Source organism: Ceratotherium simum, chromosome X, assembly GCF_057802395.1.
Source record: "Ceratotherium simum simum isolate JZ-2026a chromosome X, ASM5780239v1, whole genome shotgun sequence".
In the NCBI taxonomy this organism is placed as follows: Eukaryota; Metazoa; Chordata; class Mammalia; order Perissodactyla; family Rhinocerotidae; genus Ceratotherium; species Ceratotherium simum.
Window position 1 is genome coordinate 49960777 of NC_141940.1, and position 21966 is coordinate 49982742.

Sequence of the window (21966 nt, forward strand, 5' to 3'; positions counted from 1 at the left end):
CAGACTGTGCAGCCAGTCATGCTGGGGGCTTGCCCCACACAATAACACGACCATAGGAGGGGCCTGTGGCCAGGCTTCACAACCAAGGGTCCTGGGGCCAGGCCAGCCTACCTACCTTCCCACAGCAATAACAACCTTGCCACAATAGAAGTCCACATGCAGTCCAAACAGGGGACACCCCAGAAGCATTTGGCATAGATGACAAGAGGGAAACATACTGCTGGGCCCCATAAGACATCTCCTCCATAAGGCCACATTTCCAAGATCAGGAAACATAGCTGATATATCCAATATACAGAAATAAGCACAGAGAAGTAGGCAAAATGAGATAAAGAAATATGTTCCAAATAAAAGAACAGGACAAATCTTCAGAAAAGAACTAAAAAAAAAGAGATAAACAATCTACATTATAAAGAGTACAAACTAATGGTCACAAGGATGCTCACTGAACTGGGGAGAAGAATAGATGAACAGAGTTAGAACTTCAAGAAAGAATTAAAAAATATAAAAGAGAATCAATCAAGGCTGAAGAATACAATAATGGAAATGAAAAATTCACTAGAAGGAATCAGTAGCAGAGTAGATGACACAGAAGAATGGATCAGTTATGTGAATGAAAGAGTAGAGGAGACCACTCAAGCTGAACAGAAAAAAGAAAAAAGAATTAAAAAATGAATACTGTCTAAGAGATCTCTGGACATCAGGCATACTAGCATTCACATTATAGGTGTCCCAGAAAGAGAAGAGAGAAACAAAGGGGCACAGAACACATTTGAAAAAATAGTAGCTGAAAACTTCCCTAACGTGGGGAAAGAAACAGACATCAAAGTACAGGAAGCACAGAGAGTATCAAACAAGATAAACCCAAAGAGGCCCATACCAAGACCATTTATAATTAAAATGTCAAGAATTAAACATAAAGACAGAATCCTAAAAGCTGCAAGAGAAAAGCAACAAGTTACATACAAATGAAACCCCATAAGAATATCAGCTGGCTTCTCAGCAGAAATGTTACAGGCTACAAGGGAGTGGTATGATATATTCAAAGTGCTAAAAGTAAAAAAATCTACAACCAAGAATACTCTACCCAACCAGGTTACCATTCAGAATAGAAGGAGAGATAAAGAGTTCTCCAGACAAGCAAAAACTAAGGGACTTCATCACCACTAAGCTGGCCTTACAAGAAATGTTAAAGGACTTAAGTAAGTGGAAAAGAAAAGGTAAAAAACAGAAATAAAATTATTAAAGACAAAATATCACTGGTAAAGGCAAATATACAGCAAAGTTAATGGATCAATCACCTATAAAGCTAATGTGAACGACAAAAGTACAAAAATCATCTATATCTATGATAAGAGGTTAAGGGATACACAAAAATAAAAAAGGTAAAATATGATGTCAAAAACATAAAATGTGGGAGGGAGGGAGTAACAGTGTAGGGCTTTTAGTAAGAAGTCAAACTTAAGAGACCATCAACTTTAAATAGATTGCTATTTATATTATTAGGGTTATTACGTAGGAACTGCGTGGTAACCACAAACCAAAACCCTATAATTAATACAAAAAAAATAAAGAGAAAGAAACCCAAACATAACAGTAAAGAAAGCCATCAAATAATAAGGGAAGAGAGTAAGAGAGGAAGAAAGGAACAGAGAAGAACTATAAAAACACCCAGAAAAAAGTAACAAAATGGCAATAAGTACATACTTATCAATAGTTACTTTAAATGTAAATGACTAAATGCTCCAATCAAAAGACACAGACTGGCTGAATGGAGAAGAAAACAAGACCCAAATACATGCTGGACACAAGAGACACACTTCAGACTTAAAGACACTCACAAACTGAAAGTAAAGGTATGAAAAAAGATACTCCATGCAAGTGGCAATGAACAGAAAGCTGGGGTAACAATACTTATATTAGAAAAATAGACTTTAAAACAAAAACCATAACAAGAGACAAAGAAGGTCATAGCATAATGATAAAGGCAACAACCTAACAAGAGGATAAAACACTTGTAAACATCTATGCACCCAACATAGAAGCACCTAAATACATAAAGCAAATATTAACAGACATAAAAGGAGAAATTGACAGTAACAAAATAATAGTAGGGAACTTTAACACTCCACTGACATTGATGGATAGATTATCCAGAAAGAAGATCAATAAGGAAAGATTAGCCTTAAATGACATATTAGGTCAGATGGACTTAATAGATACATACAAAACATTCCATCCCAAAACTGCAGAAGATACATTCTTTTTGAATGTACATAGAACATTCTCCAGGAAAGATCACATATGAGGCCACAAAAGAAGTCTTAATAAATTTAAGAAGACTGGAAAAACATCAAGCATCTTTTCTGACTGGAACAGCATGAAACCAGAAATCAACTACAAAAAGAAAACTGGAAAAGTCACAAATATGTGGAGATTAAACAAAATGCTACTGAACAACTATTGAGTCAATGAAGAAATCAAAGAAGATATAAAAAAAATACCTGGAGACAAAAGAAAATGAAAATACAACATACCAAAATCTGTGGGATATAGCAAAAGGGGTACTAAGAGGGAAGTTTATAGTAATACAGGCCTACATTAACAAACGACAAAAGTCTCAAATAAACAATCTAACACTACACCTGAAGGAAATAGAACGAGAACAAATGAAGCCCAAAATCAGTAGAAGGAAGGAAAGAATAAAAATCAAATTGAAGCAAAAAGAGGATGATTGTCACTAGGTGTTAACTCATGTCCAATCTTCCTCACCAAAAAAAAGAAAAAAAATCAAAGTGGAAATAAATGAAACAGACTCTAAAAAGACAATAACAAAGATCAATGAAACTGAGAGCTGGTTCTTTGAAAAATAAATAAAATTAACAAACCCTTACCTGGATTCACTAAGAAAAAAGACAAAGGGCTCAAATAAACAAAATCAGAAATGAAAGAGAAGAAATTACAACAGATACCACAGAAATACAAAGGATTATAAGAGAATACTATGAAAAGCTATACAGCAAAAAATTGGATAATCTAGAAGAAATGGATATATTCTTAGAATCATACAACCTTCCAAAACTGAATCAAGAATACATAGAGAATCTGAATAGACTGATCGCTAGAAAGGAGATTGAAACAGTAATTAAAAAAACAAAGATCCAGGACCAGATGGCTTCCCCAGTGAATTCTACCAAATATCCAAAGATTTAATACCTATTAAATCTTCTCAAAGTCTTCCAAAAAATTGAAGAGGAGGGAGTGCTTCCTAACTCATTCTACAATGCATACATTACCCTGATACTAAAACCATGCAAGTACAACACAGAAAAAGAAAATTACAGTCCAATATTGTTCATGAACATAGATGCAAAAATCTTCAAGAAAATATTGGCAAATCAAATACAATAATACATTAAAAGGAGCATACACCATGATCAAGTGGGATTTATTCCAGGAATGCAAGGATAGCTCAACATTTGCAAATCAATCAATGTGATGCACCACATTAAAGAAATGAAGAATAAAAACCTCATGTTCATCTCAACAGATGCAGAGAAAGCTTTTGACAAGATACCACATTCATGTATGATAAAACTCTGAATATAATGGGGGTAGAAGAAAAGTACCTCAACATAATAAAGGCTGTATATAATAAACCCACAACTAACATCATACTCAACAGTGAAAATCTGAAAGCTATCCCTCTAAGAACAGGAACAAGACAAGGGTGCCCACTTGGGCACTCTTATTCAACACAGTATTGGCAGTCCTAGCCAGAGCAATCAGGCAAGAAAAAGAAATAAAAGGCATCCAAATTGCAAAGGAAGAAGTAAAACTGTCACTGTTTGCAGATGACATGATTTTATATATAGAAAACCCTAAAGAATCTGACAGAAAACTATTAGAAATAATAAATATGTACAGCAAACGGTACAAAATCAACATAGAAAAATCAGTTGTGTTTCTTTACACAAACAACAAAATAGCAGAAAGGGAAATCAAGAATACAATCCCTTTTACAATCACAACAAAGAGAATAAAATATCTAGGAATAAATTTAACCAAGGAGGTGAAAGACCTGTACACTGAAAACAATAAAACTTTGTTGAAAGAAATCAAAGAAGACACAAAGAAATAGAAAGATGTTCAATGCTCACGGATTGGAAGAATTAATGTACTTAAAATGTCCATACTTCCTAAAGCAATCTACAGATTCAATGCAATTCCTATCGAAGTCCCAATGACTTATTTTTCATAGAAATAGGCAAAGAATCCTAAAATTTATGTGAAACAACTAAAGACCTCAAATAGCCAAAGCAATCCTGAGAGAAAAGAACAAAGCTGGAGAAATTGATACCAAACCTCTTAATCTGAAGTTCACGTGCCAGATGCACAATAAGCCAATCACTAAGACACCATGCTTGGAGATGGAGAAAGGTTTATTTGAATTGGCCAAAATGAAAAGGCAGGAGGATAGCTTCATTCAAATCCACCTTCATGAAAGAAGAGAGCAGGGGGTCTTTATAGAGATAAGGGGCTTGGGAGGACAAGTTTTGGAGAAACAAAAGGGAAATCCATGTTTCTTTCACTCCAGACAGGCCTTCGGGTAATCAGACTTCTGGGTGTCAATGGCAACTGGGGGCTGATTATCTGGTGATCATAACTTACTTAAAAACAAGCTCATAAATTGTTATGACCCTTGAGTCACTGCTCATGTTAAACAAAAAAAACAGCAAATTCACAAGATTAACTTCTTTTCATCTGTGTCTGTGTTGGGAACAAGGTTGAAGGGTAATCATGTTCTTATTGAATATTTACAGTAACCCTCAGGTACCCAGCTTCAGTATCATACTCCCTGATTTCAAAATACACTACAAAGCCATAGCAATCAAAATGGCATGGTACTGGCACAAAAACAGACACACAGATTCAATGGAACAGAATTGAGAGCCCAGAAATAAAACCACATATCTATGGACAGCTAATTTTTTACAAGGTAGCCAAGAACATACAATGGAGGAAGAAAAGTCTCTTCAATAAATGGTGTTGGGAAAACTGGACAACCACATGCAAAAGAGTGAAAGTAGATCATTATCTTACACCATACACAAAAATTAACTCAAAATGGATTAAAGACTTGAATGTAAGACCTGAAACCATAAAACTTCTAGAAGAAAACATAGGCAGTATGCTCTTCGATATCAGTGTTTACAGTATCTTTTTGAATACCATGTCTCACGAGGCGAGGGAAACAAAAGAAAAAGTAAACAAATGGACTACATCAAACTAAAAAGCTTCTGCATAGCAAAGGAAACTATCAACGAAATGAAAAGACAACCTACCAATTGGGACAAGATATTTGCAAATCATATATCTGATAAGGGGTTAATATCCAAAACATATAAAGAACTCATAAAACTCAACAACAAAAAAACAGCCCAATTAAAAAATGGACAAAGGATCTGAACAGACATTTTTCCAAAGAAGATATACAGATGACCAAGAGGCACATGAAAAGATGTTCAACATCACTAACTCTTAGGGAAATGCAAATCAAAACTACAATGAGATATCACCTCACACCTATCAGAACTAATCAGGCTAATATTAAAAAGACAAGAAATGAGAAGTGTTGAAGAAGATGTGGAGAAAAGGGAACGCTTGTACACTGCTGGTGGGAATGTAAATTGGTAGAGCAAGTATGGAATACAGTATGGAGATTCCTCAAACAATTAAAAATAGAACTACCATATGATCTAGCTATTCTACTACTTAGTATTTATCTAAAGAACATGAAAAGACTGATTCAAAATGATATATACACCCCTATGTTCATTGCAGCATCATTCACAATGGCCAAAACTTGGAAACAACCTAAGTGCCCACCCACAGATGAATGGATAAAGAAGTAGTGTGTGTGTGTGTGTGTGTGTGTGTGTGTGTGTGTGTGTATATATAAGACAAAAATCAATCAATCTATATATATATATATATATATACACACACACACACACACAGTGGAATGCTACTCATCCATAAAAAAAATGAAATCTTGTTATTTATGACAACATGGATGGACCTTGAGGGTAATATGCTAAGCAAAATAAGTCAGACAGAGAAAACCGAATATCATATGATTTCACTCCTATGTGGAAGATAAAAAAATGACAATTGCAAACAAACACATAGACACAGAGAACAGATTGGTGGTTACCAAATGGGAAGTGGGGAAGTGGGAGGGTGAAAGGGGTAAAGGGGCACATTTGTAAGGTAATGGATGGCAATTAGGCTTTTGGTGAACACAATGTAGTCTACACGGAAGTCAAAATATAACGATATGAGCTTGAAATTTATATAATGTTATAAACCAATGTTACCTCAATAAAAGAAAAATAATTAAATAAAAAAAATTAAGAGTTTATTTGAACAAAAATCAATTGAAATTGAGAAGTGGCAAACCCGGAGTGGTTAGGAGTGCTCCCCTGACAGAAGTTCGAGGAGAAAAGACAGAAGCAAAGTAAGGAAATTATTGTTTGGCTATAGTTTAAAGTCTATTTGACTGTTTGTGATTGGATGTTCATACGTTTCAATTTTTTAACCTTAAGTCATTTACAGGTGTAGATTTTGGTTTACTTATGTAGGCCACCATGGCATTAGGGCCACCTCAGTCTAATGGTCTCCTTGTTTAATTAATTTAAATATATACAAATACATTTAAATATAAATAAATATAAATATAAATAAATTTATATATTAAATATATATATTCTGTATATATATTCCTGTGTATGTGTGTATATATAAATAGATGGATGGATAGAAGGATAGATAAATAGATACTATTTAAATATATATGCTAAATATAGCTTTATATTGAATGTAAAGGGGCTTTTGTTTCTACAGGTAAAGTCATTTTTCCAATAGCTTTTTGAAAACTTGTAAATAAAAAATAAAGAATGTGATGATTCATAATAGCCTTTAGATGGAGCTGTTTCTCCTTAGAAATTATTACACAGAGACAGATCTTATTTGGCTGATCAGAAAAAATAGGAATAGCTTAAATAATGCCATAGGACAGTAATGGGTTTTTTAAAACAGTAATTCTTACCACAGCTAAAAGAGAAAATAATAAAAACCAACTTCAAACCTGTTCAAGTTCTCACTAGACTCTAAAACTCAATCTAAATTGAAACTAATTTATAGTGCTCTGATACACACACAAATCAGTTTCAGGGCTGATAATATTTTGAAAAGTTTTATAGAATAAAGAGTAGAAAGTGTTATGAGTGCCTTAGTTATCACTGAGAAGTTAATAAAGTTATCTTTTAATTTCTTAGTTTGGAAAAGTACTTAAGGGAAAGTGCCATAACGTTAAAGAAACAAAAACACATCCCTAGGTGGTCATATATATATATATATATTTTTTTTTTTTGTGAGGAAGATCATTCCTGAGCTAACATCCGTGCTAATCCTCCTCATTTTGCTGAGGAAGACCGACTGTGAGCTAACATCTATTGCCAATCCTCCTTTTTTCTTTCCCCCAAAGCCCCAGCAGATAGTTGTATGTCATAGTTGCACATCCTTCTAGTTGCTGTATGTGGGCGTGGCCTCAGCATGGCCGGAGAAGCAGTGCATCTGTGCGAGCCCGGGATCCGAACTCGGACTGTCAGTAGCAGAGCGCGCGCACTTAACCACTAAGCCACAGGGCTGGCCCTAGGTGGTTATATTTTAAAGGCATAAACATACATTTGGAGCATAGAATGATCTCTGGCAAACTGATTATTAGATGAGGCAGACAAAACTTGTTACCAAATGAGGAAGAAAAATGTTAGAAAAAATGTGGGCAAATTATGAGCAGTTACCTAAAGTTCAAAGTTGATTATATGTTAATTACTGTGAAGCTTCTTGAAAAGATTCACATTCTGGAAGTGGTTACATTAGGAACGATACTGTGAATATGTCCTTAGTTTGATTCCCCATTGTACAAGTGGAGAAAGAAGCACCTTAACTGCAGTTTTGTGCTTGGCAATTTTTTCTGAGAATAAAAGTGTTTTCCAAGCAAAGCATGACAAAAATTCCTAAAAATATGCAATCTTTTTTTCCCCCAAGAATATAAAATAGACATGCATGCATGTGACTATACACACATGCACAAACACTAAAGTAGGGAGAGAGCTATTGAATATTTTTGAGCAATATGACCTGAGCATTGTTTTAGAAGAAAACCCTGGTGACACTGTACATATTGATTGGATTAAGGAAATATTATAAACAGTAAAATTACTTAAGATACTGTTCCTGAGTCTGAGAGGTCATAAATATCTGATTTAGTGAATAGTGAGTGAGAATGAAAAAAGAGAGAGAGATCAGAGGCATTATTGAGGTAAGAATTGTTATGAATATACAGAGCTAGTAGATGATCATCTGCAAATAGAATTTGTATTGACAAATAATAAGTAATTTATTATTGTTTGAGATGAATAATGCATCAAAGAAAGAATACTTTGCACAGAAATAAATTTTGAGAAAAATTGTTTTCTGTTAATAATGTAAAGGGCTGAAAGCAGAGTAAATAGTGTTATATTGCGCTGTTTATTATAGGCTTCTATCACAATTGAATAAAGCTAGAACCAAACAAACTGGTTCTGAGGTATTCAAAGTTCAAGCCAAAACAAGAAGCATTTGAGTTTAACTTGGGGAAGATTTCCTATTCAAAGAATCCTCAGTATTTTAACTAAAAGGAAATTAACAAGCTTTAGGCAACTACCCTACCATTTGTATACTTATCATATCTCTTTAGCAACCTATCCCTTTATATATGCATACATATGCGAGGGTAAAATCACTTGATTTTAATGGATTTTGAATTTTATATGCTAATAATTTCTCAGTTTAAATGTTCCCCCTTTTGCCTTTTCTTTATAAATCTGCTTTTTCAATAAGGATCCATCATTGTTGACTCATTCAGCCAAGAATAAATTTATTTATTATTAAGAACTCAACTAAAAGCTAGTTTAATGGTGATAGTCATATATTATTAAACATTGTTTCATGATAAGAAATCAGCTTTATTTTAAATACCAAGTTATTCTGTTGAATTTATATTTTAAAATATACACATTTTATGAACTAAAGTTTTTCTTATACAAATTTTAGTCTGTAGTCATATGATATTAAATTATCCAGATAATGGGTGAAATAAAAATCAGTGATCCGTATGTTATATCTACATCTTGCTAGCTGTGGCAATTTAGGGTAATGTCATGGGAGTATTAAGAAGTAATTACAGTCTTGTAAAAAATGTCAAATCATCCTGCTTCTCTGGGAGATTTCTAAGCATATATACAGAAAAACAGCATATAGCCAATGATAAATAAGGTATTTTCAGTCTTATCTAGGGTAGTCCCCAATACCATCTATCATCCAACCCAACGTAGTTTAGGTTTTAGACTGCAGTAGGAATTCTATTGTACTTACTCTAAGTGTGAATCTAAAGCTCTTGCTATCTTATGGTGAACTATATTATGCAGGAGCACAAAACAATTGTGAGCACATTTAGGCAGGCAATGGAGAGAGAGAGAGATTGTAGGTTCTCTTGATTGATAGAAAACCCTGCCTGGGTTTGTTTGAATAAAATGGCTCTATTTGTAAACACATTCCAACAATGATGCAATCATTTTAAATGTGTATCTTTTCCTCTTAAGGAGAAGCAGAAACTTTCCTTTACTTCTTAATAAACATCTGAAAAAATATAATCAGAGCCTCTGGGTTTTTGACTAAATATTAGCTACTGTCATCCAGATGTTTTGGTATCTTGAAAAGAAAGGCAGAAAGGTTAAAGCTGCAGCAGCAGCTTCAGAATATAACAGGTTTGGGGGGATGGAAGATGAGAAGGGGTCAGTTATAGTAGATCTTGTTATTTGGGAAAAGAAATGCTGACCAATTTCTGGCTACTAAAAATAATTCTATTTAAGTTATAAGTAAATTTCAAAGAAATACAGTTTATATATGTCAAGAAAGCCCAAGTTTCATTAGTTAGTAATTTCCACTAAAACAAAATTAATGCTCTGTGAGGAAAACTTGCAAGAATTTTTGAAGTTAGCATAATGATATTCATTTCTGAAAGTTGCTTTGGTTTGTTATTTTTATTTTAATAAAACTACCTTTTTTCTTTGATTTTGGTAAAACAAATAAAAATTACAAGTGATGAGAGTGTATACCCACTTCAGTTTTCCTAGGTGGTAGATTATTCAGCACGTTTAATATTCATGATGGCAATAAAACATGATTCTTCCTTTCTATGTGAATTAAATAGATTTGTCACTGTTGCAGGAAATAATTTCTTTTTGTTTCAATAAAAAAGGCACCTTTCATTTGATGCTGAGATCCAAGATGAAAATTGAAAGATGCACATATATATAAATTGTCCAGATTTCTTTTACATATCTTCTAGCCCTAACTTTCATGAACTTAACTTGCAAAACTAAGGATTTTGCCACTACCTAAAGTAGACCTTTTTTCTTTCATTTTTTTGTACCATGAAATTCGAAAAGTGACTGATAACTTTCCAGGTTTTTATCTGACTTAATCCATCTGTTAAAATTGCCAATTATTCAACCAGGTGCAATTTATACACAACACACATACATACACACACGTCACTGACAACGTGCCTGGAGGAACTCAAGGGTGGGTTTGGAAGCGTTTAACTGTGTTTCCAAATTTTTTCCCTTGTGTGTTGTCTGGGGAAGAGGGAGAATCTCCCTCTGCCCTTTCCCTTAAGGTTCTTATGGCTGGCCAAATAATCAACAAGACAGGTTAGCAGGAGAAAATTATACCAAGTTTAATAACATGTATACATGGGAGAAAGCAGGGACACTGCGTTTCTCGACACAATAGCAGAAATTCCCGTCTTAAATATCATTTTCAGCCAATGACAAAGGAGGATTTTGGGGGTGAGGGGAGTCAGTTACAGGAGATTACCACTAAAGCACAGGAAACAAGAGTAAGGTTTATTATACAGCCCCAAGGCCTCACCTTCCACATTGATAAGTTACTAGAAATGAGCTCACCCCCCCCCTTTTCCCAATATAGAGAGGGAGATACCTTTACAAATGGAGACTTCCCTTGTAAATGATTGTCTGACAACTCCTCGCAGGGCCATCCAAAGAATGTGGCCAGAGAGACAGAACTCTCGATAAGATGGGCTTGTTGGTGCCTTTTCTATTGTAACCTCTATCTTAAATTATCTTTTATAGCAGTCATGATAATAACCCCTTCCTAAAACAGATTTTTTGGTTTTAAATTCTTTAGGCAGTTTGGGAGGGGAAACTCAAATATTTTTCCTGAGCTCTCTGAGTCCTTATTGTCTTCAGCTCGAAATAATCTGCATACCAGAGTGATGCTTCCTGGGGCAGCTTGCCCTGAGCACCATCAGTTCCCTCCTCTGAAACTTCCCTAGAAGTTTCACATATTAAAAGCTGAGCTGGTGACTGTGGAGAGAGAAATCGTGTTAGTACCCGAGTGATAAGAAGTCTGCAAAGAGAGAAAAGAACATAGATTAGAATGAGGATGAACAAGCAGAAAAGAACAAATCGGAGCACATTTCTCCACACTCCATTAAACCAGTCCCCCAATCCTGGAAATAAGTCAGTCCAATAAAATGTGTGAGCTTCGTTTATCTGATGAAAAATGTCAATCTTCTCTTTTAATAGATTTAAGTTAGATATTACTTGACCTGTTTGATTCACATAAAAGCAACATTTTTCTCCAATGATTGCGCATGCTCCTCTTTGCTGGGCAGGGAGTAGTTCAGAGCATGTCGATTTTGGAGCACCACAGATGCTGGGCTGTTAATCTCTGACTGGAGTATGTTCAAGGTTTGCATGGTGGTGTTGAACTCTTGTTCCATTACCATAGAGAGATTTAATATTGCTTTTTCTAACTCATAATTTCCAAAGCCAGGGAATAGGACTCTCAAGGCTGAAAAGAACTTGGAGTTGTGATACACAAATGGATTTTCCACGATTTCTCGACTGGCACGTTTATGTGGCACAATCTTATGAACAAACGAACCCAAGTTTGTAATTTGGCTAGCATTTAAGGTGGAGTGTTTGGTGACAGAAGGAGCCAGGTATCCAAGTCCGCATCGTCCTGACCAATTAGGTGGGAATCTTTTATATACTTTGTTGCCGCATAAAATGAAAAGACCAGTGTAGTTTAAAGACAAGGTAAGAATTGAGTCTGTAGTTTTCAGGATCTGGACTATTTCATGATCTGTGCCACTTGCACTGTTACTACCTAAACATCTCCATTTTCCATGAGCTCTTGTCAGTCTGCGAGAACAGAATAGATTGCGGAATAGCTGGTACAGGAGGCCTGCAGTCTGATTTTGGCAGCTATAAAGCCTGGTCTTGTCACCTGACCAGGTGAGTCCAGATTTTTGATCCACCCATATATAGTCTGTGGCATTGGGCAGCCTAACCATGTGGATAGCTGCGATACCCCAAGTTGCACACGGGTGGCTCGTAGGCCATCTAGAGCACTTGGTGATATGGCAAATGTTTGTGCCAGGGGGAGTAGTGATAGAGTCACTTATAATTCCCTTGAGAGTTCTGAAGATGCCACCTGTGGAATCAAACCACAGAGTTTGACTGCAATATTGTCTCGGTATGTCACCCAGGAAAGGTCCAGCGCCATGTTTACTTTCAATGTAGAGGGAAAAACTTTCACCTATTGCTTGTACTTGGGCAAGGGACAGTCCTTGACCTTCTAAGTAGTCTTTCTGGGGCCCAAGTGACTCACCAGGAGAAGAAGCAGAGTGAAGTTTCCCTTGTTGCGGATACCATACTCTGTTATTCATCTATTTTCCGTATCTAGTCTACCAGGTGTTCATATTGAAGGAAGTAAATTATATTAAAAATTTAAAAGTTAATACCTTAGAGACAGGCACCTCCACACCCTAAGGATTCCTGGTATAAGGGGGAACGTTTATCGATCCTGACTGACTCTATTCATAGAAGACTCGCCCTAAACTGTTCGGGGAAAATTGAGAACAAGAGAGTGCTCCAGAGGGATAAGTTTGGGAGGGTCGGGGTGGGGGGGTCCAGATGGGGACGCGTGTGTGTAACCTGATAATTGCTTCGCGCCATAGCAATTCGCGCCATAAAATGTAACTGTTTAAATGTTTTAAATTAGCCAATCATGTAAGACCGCGCCAACCTTTTCCCGCTTTATGCTTCCGAATCCTATAAAAGAGCTTGTCCCTTAAGGTTCGGGGTCGACTCCTCTGTCTCCTGCGAGAGATACGTGTCGACCCGGAGCTCCGCTTAATAAACCTCTTACCTCTTGCGTTTGCATCAAGCTCGGTCTTCTGTGTCTGTGGGTCCGCGCCTTCCCGAGGCTGGAGTTGGGGTTCCCTTTTTGGGATCCTACATTTGGGGGCTCGTCCGGGATCTGCGCGGTCACCCCAGACTTCGAAGACCCCTTGGAGGTAAGCCTGAGTGACTGGGTGTGTGAGTGTGTGCGGCGCCCTTGAAGCATTGTTTTGGTTTCCGTATCTGGGCAGCCGCCGCTTCGGGCCGTGAGGGCCGAGCGGCTGCAGTGGCAAACGTGCTGGGAACTGCAGGCTGCAACCCTGGGGGACGCCCCAAGGGACAAGGGGAGTCAGGAAAGCCTGACCACCCCCTTTCAGGTGGAAAAAGAAACGGCACTCTTTTTCCCAGGGAGGACACGAAAACCCCTCGCGTCTGAAACCGCCTTCGGTTGGCTTGTAGAGACACCAACCGGGCAAAGTTGTTTATGTCTTGCTGTGTTTTTGGTGTTTGTTGTTCTGTTCTTGTTCGTTACGTGGACCTCATTTGACGGGATGGGACAGACTATGACGACCCCCCTCTCTTTGACCTTAGACCACTGGACTGAAGTGAGAGCGAGAGCGCACGATTTGTCGGTAGGAATAAAAAAAGGGCGTTGGCAGACTTTTTGCACCTCTGAGTGGCCCACCCTCAATGTGGGTTGGCCCCCTGAGGGGACGTTTAATCTAACTGTTATTCTCGCGGTGAGGGCTATTGTTTTCCAGGAGAGACCGGGGTCCCATCCTGACCAACGACCATATATTACAGTGTGGCAGGATCTAGTGCAGAACCCACTCCCGTGGGTTAAGCCATGGGTAAAAGCGGAAAAACTAGGCCCCCGAGTCCTGGCGCTACAAGATGCGGAGACACGAAAGAAATCGAAATCAACTCGAACAGCGGAGTCAGAGACCCCTTCGGCCCCCCCCGGGGTCTACCCTGAGATTGAGCCTCCTCCCGAATGGCCCCCTTTCTTGCCTCCCCCTTACCCCTCCCCCGCTCCAGGATCGCAATCAGGACGGAGGGCGACTGGCTCGGGTCCCTCTGCTGGAACCCGAAGCCGCCGCGGAGCCACTCCGGACGGGCCTGATACCACGGTGGCGCTCCCGCTAAGAGAGTATGGAGCTCCTGCGGGACCCAACCAGCTGTCACCCCTCCAGTACTGGCCTTTCTCTTCCTCAGACCTGTATAACTGGAAAAATAACCATCCCCCCTTTTCAGAAAACCCCGCCGGATTAACCGCCCTGATAGAGTCCCTAATGTTTTCCCATCAGCCCACTTGGGATGACTGTCAACAGCTCTTACAGGCGCTCTTCACCACGGAGGAGAGAGAAAGAATCATACAGGAAGCAAGAAAGAACATCCGAGGCACCAACGGGCAGCCGGCAGCGATAGCTGACGCGGAAGAAGGGTTTCCGCACAACCGACCCAACTGGGACTATAACACGGCTGAAGGTAGGGGGTCGCTGTCCGCTTACCGCCGGGCTCTAGTGGCGGGTCTCCGGGGAGCCGCAAGGCGGCCCACCAATTTGGCTAAGGTAAGAGAGATTCAGCAAGGACCCACTGAACCCCCCTCCGTTTTTCTAGAACGATTGATGGAGGCTTACCGCAGGTACACGCCCTTTGATCCATCCTCGGAAGGGCAGAAGGCCTCTGTCATTATGGCCTTTATTGGACAGTCAGCCCCAGATATAAAGAGGAGATTGCAAAGGCTAGAGGGGCTGCAAGACTACGACCTGCGGGACGTAATAAAGGAGGCTGAAAAGGTGTATCATAAAAGGGAGAGTGAAGAGGAAAAGCGAGAGAGAGAGAGAAGGGAGGCTGAGGAGAGGGAAGACAGGAGAGACAGGAGACGAGAAAAAAAACTAACTAAAATACTGGCCGCAGTGATAAAAGCGACAGGGCCGGATCACAGACAGTCAGGGAACCTGGGCAACGCCCCACGACCAGGCTCACGCAGACGGCAACCCTTGGACAAGGACCAATGTGCCTATTGTAAGGAGAGAGGACACTGGGCAAGGGAATGCCCCAAGAAAAGGGCCACACCCAAGGTGTTGTCTTTAGGAGAGGATGAAGAATAGCGGGGACGGGGCTTGGGCCCCCTCCCCGAGCCTAGGGTAACCCTAACTGTTGAGGGGACCCCTATGAGTTTTCTGATTGATACTGGGGCTGAATATTCAGTACTGAAGCAACCTTTGGGGAAATTAAAAACTAAAAAGACTCTGGTTGTTGGAGCCACTGGGCAGAAACAATACTCATGGACTACTTCCCGGACAGTGGACTTGGGGAAAGGAAGGGTGTCCCATTCCTTCCTAGTGATTCCTGAATGCCCGACCCGTTGCTAGGTCGAGACCTTTTAACCAAACTGAAAGCTCAAATAGATTTTGCTCAACCTCGGCCTACAGTATCCTGGTCCGCACCTACCACCATGATATTGGCCCTGGAGCTAGAGGAAGAATATCGGCTCCATCAGCAGCCTAAGCCTAGAGCTCGGCTCAATACCGATAAGTGGCTGATCGAATTTCCAACGGCATGGGCTGAAACCGGGGGACTAGGGACGGCTACGAGAATTCCCCCAGTCGTGATAGATCTTAAGGCCGGAGCCCTCCCCATAAGGGTGCGTCAATACCCAATAAGCAAAGAGGCCAGAGAAGGAATCCGCCCCCATATCCAGAGGCTGCTCCAACAAGGAATCCTGGTTCCTTGCCAGTTTCCTTGGAACACCCCCCTCCTGCTTGTAAAAAAGCCTGGAACTAATGATTATAGGCCGGTCCAGGATTTGAGAGAGATAAATAAAAGAGTGCAGGATTTACACCCTACCGTGCCAAACCCATATAACCTACTCAGCTCCCTCCCCCCATCACGAAAATGGTACACTGTCTTGTTCCTGAAAGATGCATTCTTCTGTCTACGGCTTCACCCAAAAAGCCAATTACTTTTTGCTTTCGAGTGGCGCGACCCTGATATGGGGATCGTTGGACAACTGACTTGGACGAGACTACCTCAAGGTTTTAAAAACTCCCCTACCCTGTTTGATGAAGCCCTCCACAGGGACTTGACTGATTATAGGGTTAAAAACCCTCAAGTGATTCTTTTACAGTATGTAGATGATCTACTGTTGGCGGTGGAAACCCCGGGAGACTGTGAAGAAGGGACCAAGCGCCTCCTGGCCGAGTTGGGTGAGTTGGGATACCGGGCGTCGAAAAAAAAGGCACAGTTGTGCCAGGAAAAAGTAGTCTACTTAGGCTACACACTAAAGGACGGCCAAAGGTGGTTAACCGACGCACAGAAAAAGACTGTGACCCAGATTCCGGCCCCAACCTCCGCTCGCCAGGTAAGGGAATTCCTGGGGACAGCCGGCTTCTGCCGATTGTGGATCCCTGGGTTTGCTACCCTGGCTGCTCCACTGTACCCATTGACTAAGGAAAGTGGGAACTTTGTCTGGACTCTAGAGCACCAGAAGGCTTTTGAGACTCTAAAACGGGCATTATTAGAGGCACCCGCGTTGGCCCTACCAGATTTGACCAAGCCCTTCACTTTGTATGTAGATGAAAGAAAGGGAATCGCCCGGGGAGTCCTAACTCAAGCCCTTGGGCCCTGGAAGCCCAGTCGCATATCTATCAAAACCTGGATCCGGTAGCCAGTGGATGGCCCTCCTGCTTAAGGGCGATCGCCGCCACTGCCCAGCTGGTGAAAGATGCAGATAAGTTAACTCTGGGCCAACAGATAACCGTAGTAGCCCCCCATGCCTTAGAAAGCATTATCAGACAGCCTCCAGATCGATGGATGACTAACGCCCAGATGACTCACTACCAAAGTCTGCTCCTAACTGAGAGAATTACCTTTGCCCCACCGGCCATCTTAAACCCGGCCACACTACTGCCCGAAGCGGATGATGAAATACCTGTTCACCAATGCGGCGACATCTTGGCATCAGAAACGGGGACCCGACCCGATCTGCCGGATAAGCCATGGGCTGGGGCCCCTAATTGGTACACCGACGGCAGCAGCTTTATGGCAGAAGGTAAGAGGATGGCTGGGGCTGCTGTGGTAGACGGGAAAAAGACTCTGTGGGCAAGCAGCTTGCCGGAAGGGACTTCTGCACAAAAGGCTGAGCTTATCGCCCTGACACAGGCGTTAAGGTTAGCTGAGAATAAGACTGTGAATATATACACGGACAGCCGGTATGCCTTTGCTACTGCCCATGTTCATGGGGCTATTTATAAACAAAGAGGGCTGCTTACCTCGGCCGGAAAAGATATCAAAAATAAAAAGAGATTCTGGGCCTCCTAGAGGCTATACATTTGCCTAAAAAGGTGGCAATCATCCATTGCCCAGGTCATCAGAAAGGCACCGACCCCATAGCTCAAGGGAACCGCTTAGCAGATTTGGAAGCCAAGCGGGCGGCACTAGGACCTATGGTCCTGACTCTCCAGGGAGCTAAGGTCAACAAAACTGTCTCCGGTGGGGAACTAACTAAAGAAGAGAAAGACCTTTCCGTTGCAGAGGGGCGAGAATATCTATCACATCTACATCGGCTAACCCACTTGAGCCCTCAGAAACTAATTAAAATTATTGAGGCCTCCCCGTACCAGGTACCAGATTTGAGAAAGGCGGCTGAAGAAATTTATAAGGATTGTAGAGCTTGCGCTCTCACAAATGCTGCAGTTACCAAATACCGCACTGGACATAGACTCCGGGGAGACAGGCCCGGAACCTTTTGGGAGATAGACTTTACTGAAATCAAACCGGCCCGGTATGGAAATAAATATCTTCTAGTATTTGTAGATACCTTCTCGGGATGGGTAGAGGCTTTCCCCACCCGAAAAGAGACTGCCTCTGTAGTAGCCAAAAAGATATTGGAAGAAATCCTCCCGAGATTCGGGATCCCAAAGGTAATTGGATCTGACAACGGTCCTGCATTCGTTGCCCAGGTAAGTCAGGGACTGGCCAGTCAACTGGGGATCAATTGGAAATTACATTGTGCTTATAGACCCCAGAGCTCAGGCCAGGTAGAAAGGATGAATAGAACAATTAAAGAGACCCTAACTAAATTGTCCATAGAGACCGGCGATAGTGACTGGACAGCCCTCCTGCCCTTTGCCCTGTTCCGCGCCCGGAACACCCCACAAGGACCCTTAAAACACCCTTTGAAATCCTCTATGGAACCCCTCCCCCTTTGGCACAAATAGGGATACATGACCCTGACATTATACCTTCTATACCTTTGTCAGCCCGCTTGAAAGCACTTGAGGCCGTCAGGCGCGACATCTGGAACCAGCTAAAAGAGGCCTACCAGCCTGGTGATCTGCTCATCCCGCACCAATTCCAGGTTGGGGACTCTGTCCTTGTGAGACGACATCGGACGGGGTAATTAGAGCCACGTTGGAAGGGGCCCTACGTGGTGCTCCTCACTACGCCCACAGCAGTCAAGGTGGACGGTATAACCTCTTGGATTCACTCCACACACGTAAAGAAGGCACCCCAGAATGCAGCAGATCTCTGGAAGGTGGAAAAGACTGATAACCCTCTTAAGTTGCGTTTGCGTCGTGGGAACGGCTAGCAGCTTGTCCAATCCTGACCCCCACGCTCCTCAACTGCTCACGTGGCAAGTCGTCTCCCAGGTAGGAGATATAATCTGGTCAATCCAAAAAACTGCTTCCCCTTGGACATGGTGGCCAGACTTACACCCTGACCTTTGTAAACTGGCTATAGGAACCCCCGACTGGGATTTCATGGGTCGACGAGGGGGGGCAAAACAAGCCGGAGGATGCCACTCCCCCCATCGCAAGGGTAAACTAAAGGCATACTCCTTTTACGTGTGCCCCGGTCACCACAGACCTCGTTCAATTGACTCCTGGTGCGGGGGCAAGGAAGACTTCTACTGTAAAAACTGGGGATGTGAAACCAGTGGGACTACTTATTGGGAACCCTCCTCTTCTTGGGATTTAATCAGGGTTAGAGCAAATTATAGCCACCAGATGAGTCAGGGCTCAGAATGCAATACCTGGTGCCACCCCTTAACCATTCAGTTCACAGAAAAAGGAAAAACAATTAAAACCTGGACTGAGAATGGTCATTCATGGGGAATAAGATTATACAAAGACCGATATGATAAAGGCCTGACCTTCTCTATTAGATTAAGAATAGAACCTCCCGCCAGCAGACCGATAGGGTTAAATAGCCCCAAACCCCCCCAGGCAAAGTCCATAACCCTAAATGGGACCATAGATACGGTCACCAAATCTGCCCTGCGACCACCATCTACGCCACCTCCCGCAGTACCTACTGGGCAAAGATGGCACAGACTGTTTAACTTAGTACGGGGAGCTTACTACGCCTTGAATGATTACTGAATCATGCTGGCTATGCCTAGCGGTCAGCCCCCCTTATTATGAAGGAATTGTCACCATGGGGGTCTATAATAACACCTCAGACCACACGACTTGCCTTTGGGGAAAAGAAGGGTGGCTAACCCTAACGGATGTGTCGGGGACCGGTTCAGGACTATGCTTAGGAAAAATTCCCCCGGGCTACCAGGCTCTATGTAATAAGATTGAAGTCAGCCTTCCGACTACTCCTGGTCATTTTTTGGTACCAGGACCCAATAGGTGGTGGGCCTGCACCACGGGCCTAACCCCCTGCATCTCAACTAGCGTATTCAATTCGTCACAAGATTTTTGTGTGCTTGTGCAGTTGGTACCTAGAATTTATTATCATACTGCCAATAGTTTCGAGGATAAATTTGACCAGAGATCCAGATTATGGAGAAGGGAACCAGTATCCCTCACCCTGGCTGTACTCCTGGGACTGGGAGTTGCCGCGGGCGTAGGGACTGGCACTACGGCCTTAGTCACAGGAGAAAGGGGATTAACTGCCTTGAGCAATGCTATAGATGAAGACCTCAGGACTTTAGAACAGTCCATCTCTAAATTAGAAGAGTCCCTCACCTCCCTGTCTGAAGTAGTGCTCCAGAATAGAAGAGGATTAGATCTGCTGTTTTTAAGAGAGGGAGGACTTTGTGCGGCCCTTAAAGAAGACTGCTGTTTCTATGCAGATCACACAGGGGTAGTCCGAGATTCAATGCAAAAATTAAAGAAAAGATTAGACATGAGGCAGCGAAGCAGGGAGGCGCAACAAAGCTGGTTTGAATCCTGGTTCACTAAGTTCCCTTGGATGACGACCTTACTATCCTCCCTAGCAGGACCCTTGCTGATTTTTTTTCTACTTTTGGTCTTCGGACCGTGTGTTTTCAATAGAATTACTGCTTTCATAAGAAAAAGAGTCAATGCAGTGCATGCTATGATGCTCCAACGCCATTACCAAGCTCTCCCACACAATGAGCCACTGATAGTAGACACCGAAAACTAAGTTCTAAGATTAGAACTAGGGACAAAAGAAGAAGTGGGGAATGAAGGAAGTAAATTATATTAAAAATTTAAAAGTTAATACCTTAGAGACAGGCACCTCCACACCCTAAGGATTCCTGGTATAAGGGGGAACGTTTATCGATCCTGACTGACTCTATTCATAGAAGACTTGCCCTAAACTGTTCGGGGAAAATTGAGAACAAGAGAGTGCTCCAGAGGGATAAGTTTGGGAGGGTCGGGGTGGGGGGGGTCCAGATGGGGACGCATGTGTGTAACCTGATAATTGCTTCGCGCCATAGCAATTCGCGCCATAAAATGTAACTGTTTAAATGTTTTAAATTAGCCAATCATGTAAGACCGCGCCAACCTTTTCCCGCTTTATGCTTCCGAATCCTATAAAAGAGCTTGTCCCTTAAGGTTCGGGGTCGACTCCTTTGTCTCCTGCGAGAGATACGTGTCGACCCGGAGCTCCGCTTAATAAACCTCTTACCTCTTGCGTTTGCATCAAGCTCGGTCTTCTGTGTCTGCGGGTCCGCGCCTTCCCGAGGCTGGAGTTGGGGTTCCCTTTTTGGGATCCTACAATATCAGCAGGAACAAAGACTAGTTCAGGTTCTTTTGCACTATCTAGCTGTTGACATAACCAACAGTCAGATTGATTAGTTAGCGTGGCTAGGGCTTGGTAAACTGGCATAAGGGGGTGTTTGGTCTGTGCCTGACCTGTTGAAAAGGAGAGGGTTAGTAAAAGCAAGACACGGATCAGAAAAGAGCCCATAGCGGAGACTTAGAGAGGGGAAGAGGGACAGATAGAGACCAGCACTCTCCAGTCAGCTTTCTAATAAATGATTAAAAAATATATATATATATATCTACTAATAGTTTGTGTGTGTGAGTGTGTATATATATAGGGAGTTTTGAAGCAAGGGGGAGGAAATGGGTCAAAGTAGGTTTTCTCGATCCGTGATCTTGGGAAAAGCTGTCTACTTCGTGATGTCGGCTGCTTCTGGGGCCTGGGTTTTGGCCCTCGAAATCTTTAGTTTAAGGTCACCTGTGGGGATTATCTCCCAGTTGTCTTGAGAGTGATGTTCTGGGTCTATTTTGCCGTGGCTCGCATGGATCTAGGAAGATTTTTCTTTTATTTTGATGGCAGTGCAGGTCGTCACTAAGACTTTATAAGGTCTTTCCCAGCGAGGTGACAGTGCGTGTTTTTTCTTTAAGGACCTTGATGTACACCCGGTCTCCTGGTC

General features: G+C 41.6%; 1 protein-coding gene across 1 annotated transcript; it reads left to right on the top strand.

Moving 5' to 3' along the window:
* Positions 1–13870: 13870 nt before the first annotated feature.
* Positions 13871–20958, top strand: LOC147911856 (uncharacterized). The gene is given in 4 exon segments (XM_087426423.1): positions 13871–15683; positions 15686–15969; positions 16962–17376; positions 18587–20958. Coding segments are annotated over 4 exon segments (2652 nt in total). The 3' UTR covers positions 18727–20958.
* The last annotated feature ends 1008 nt before the right edge of the window (positions 20959–21966 follow it).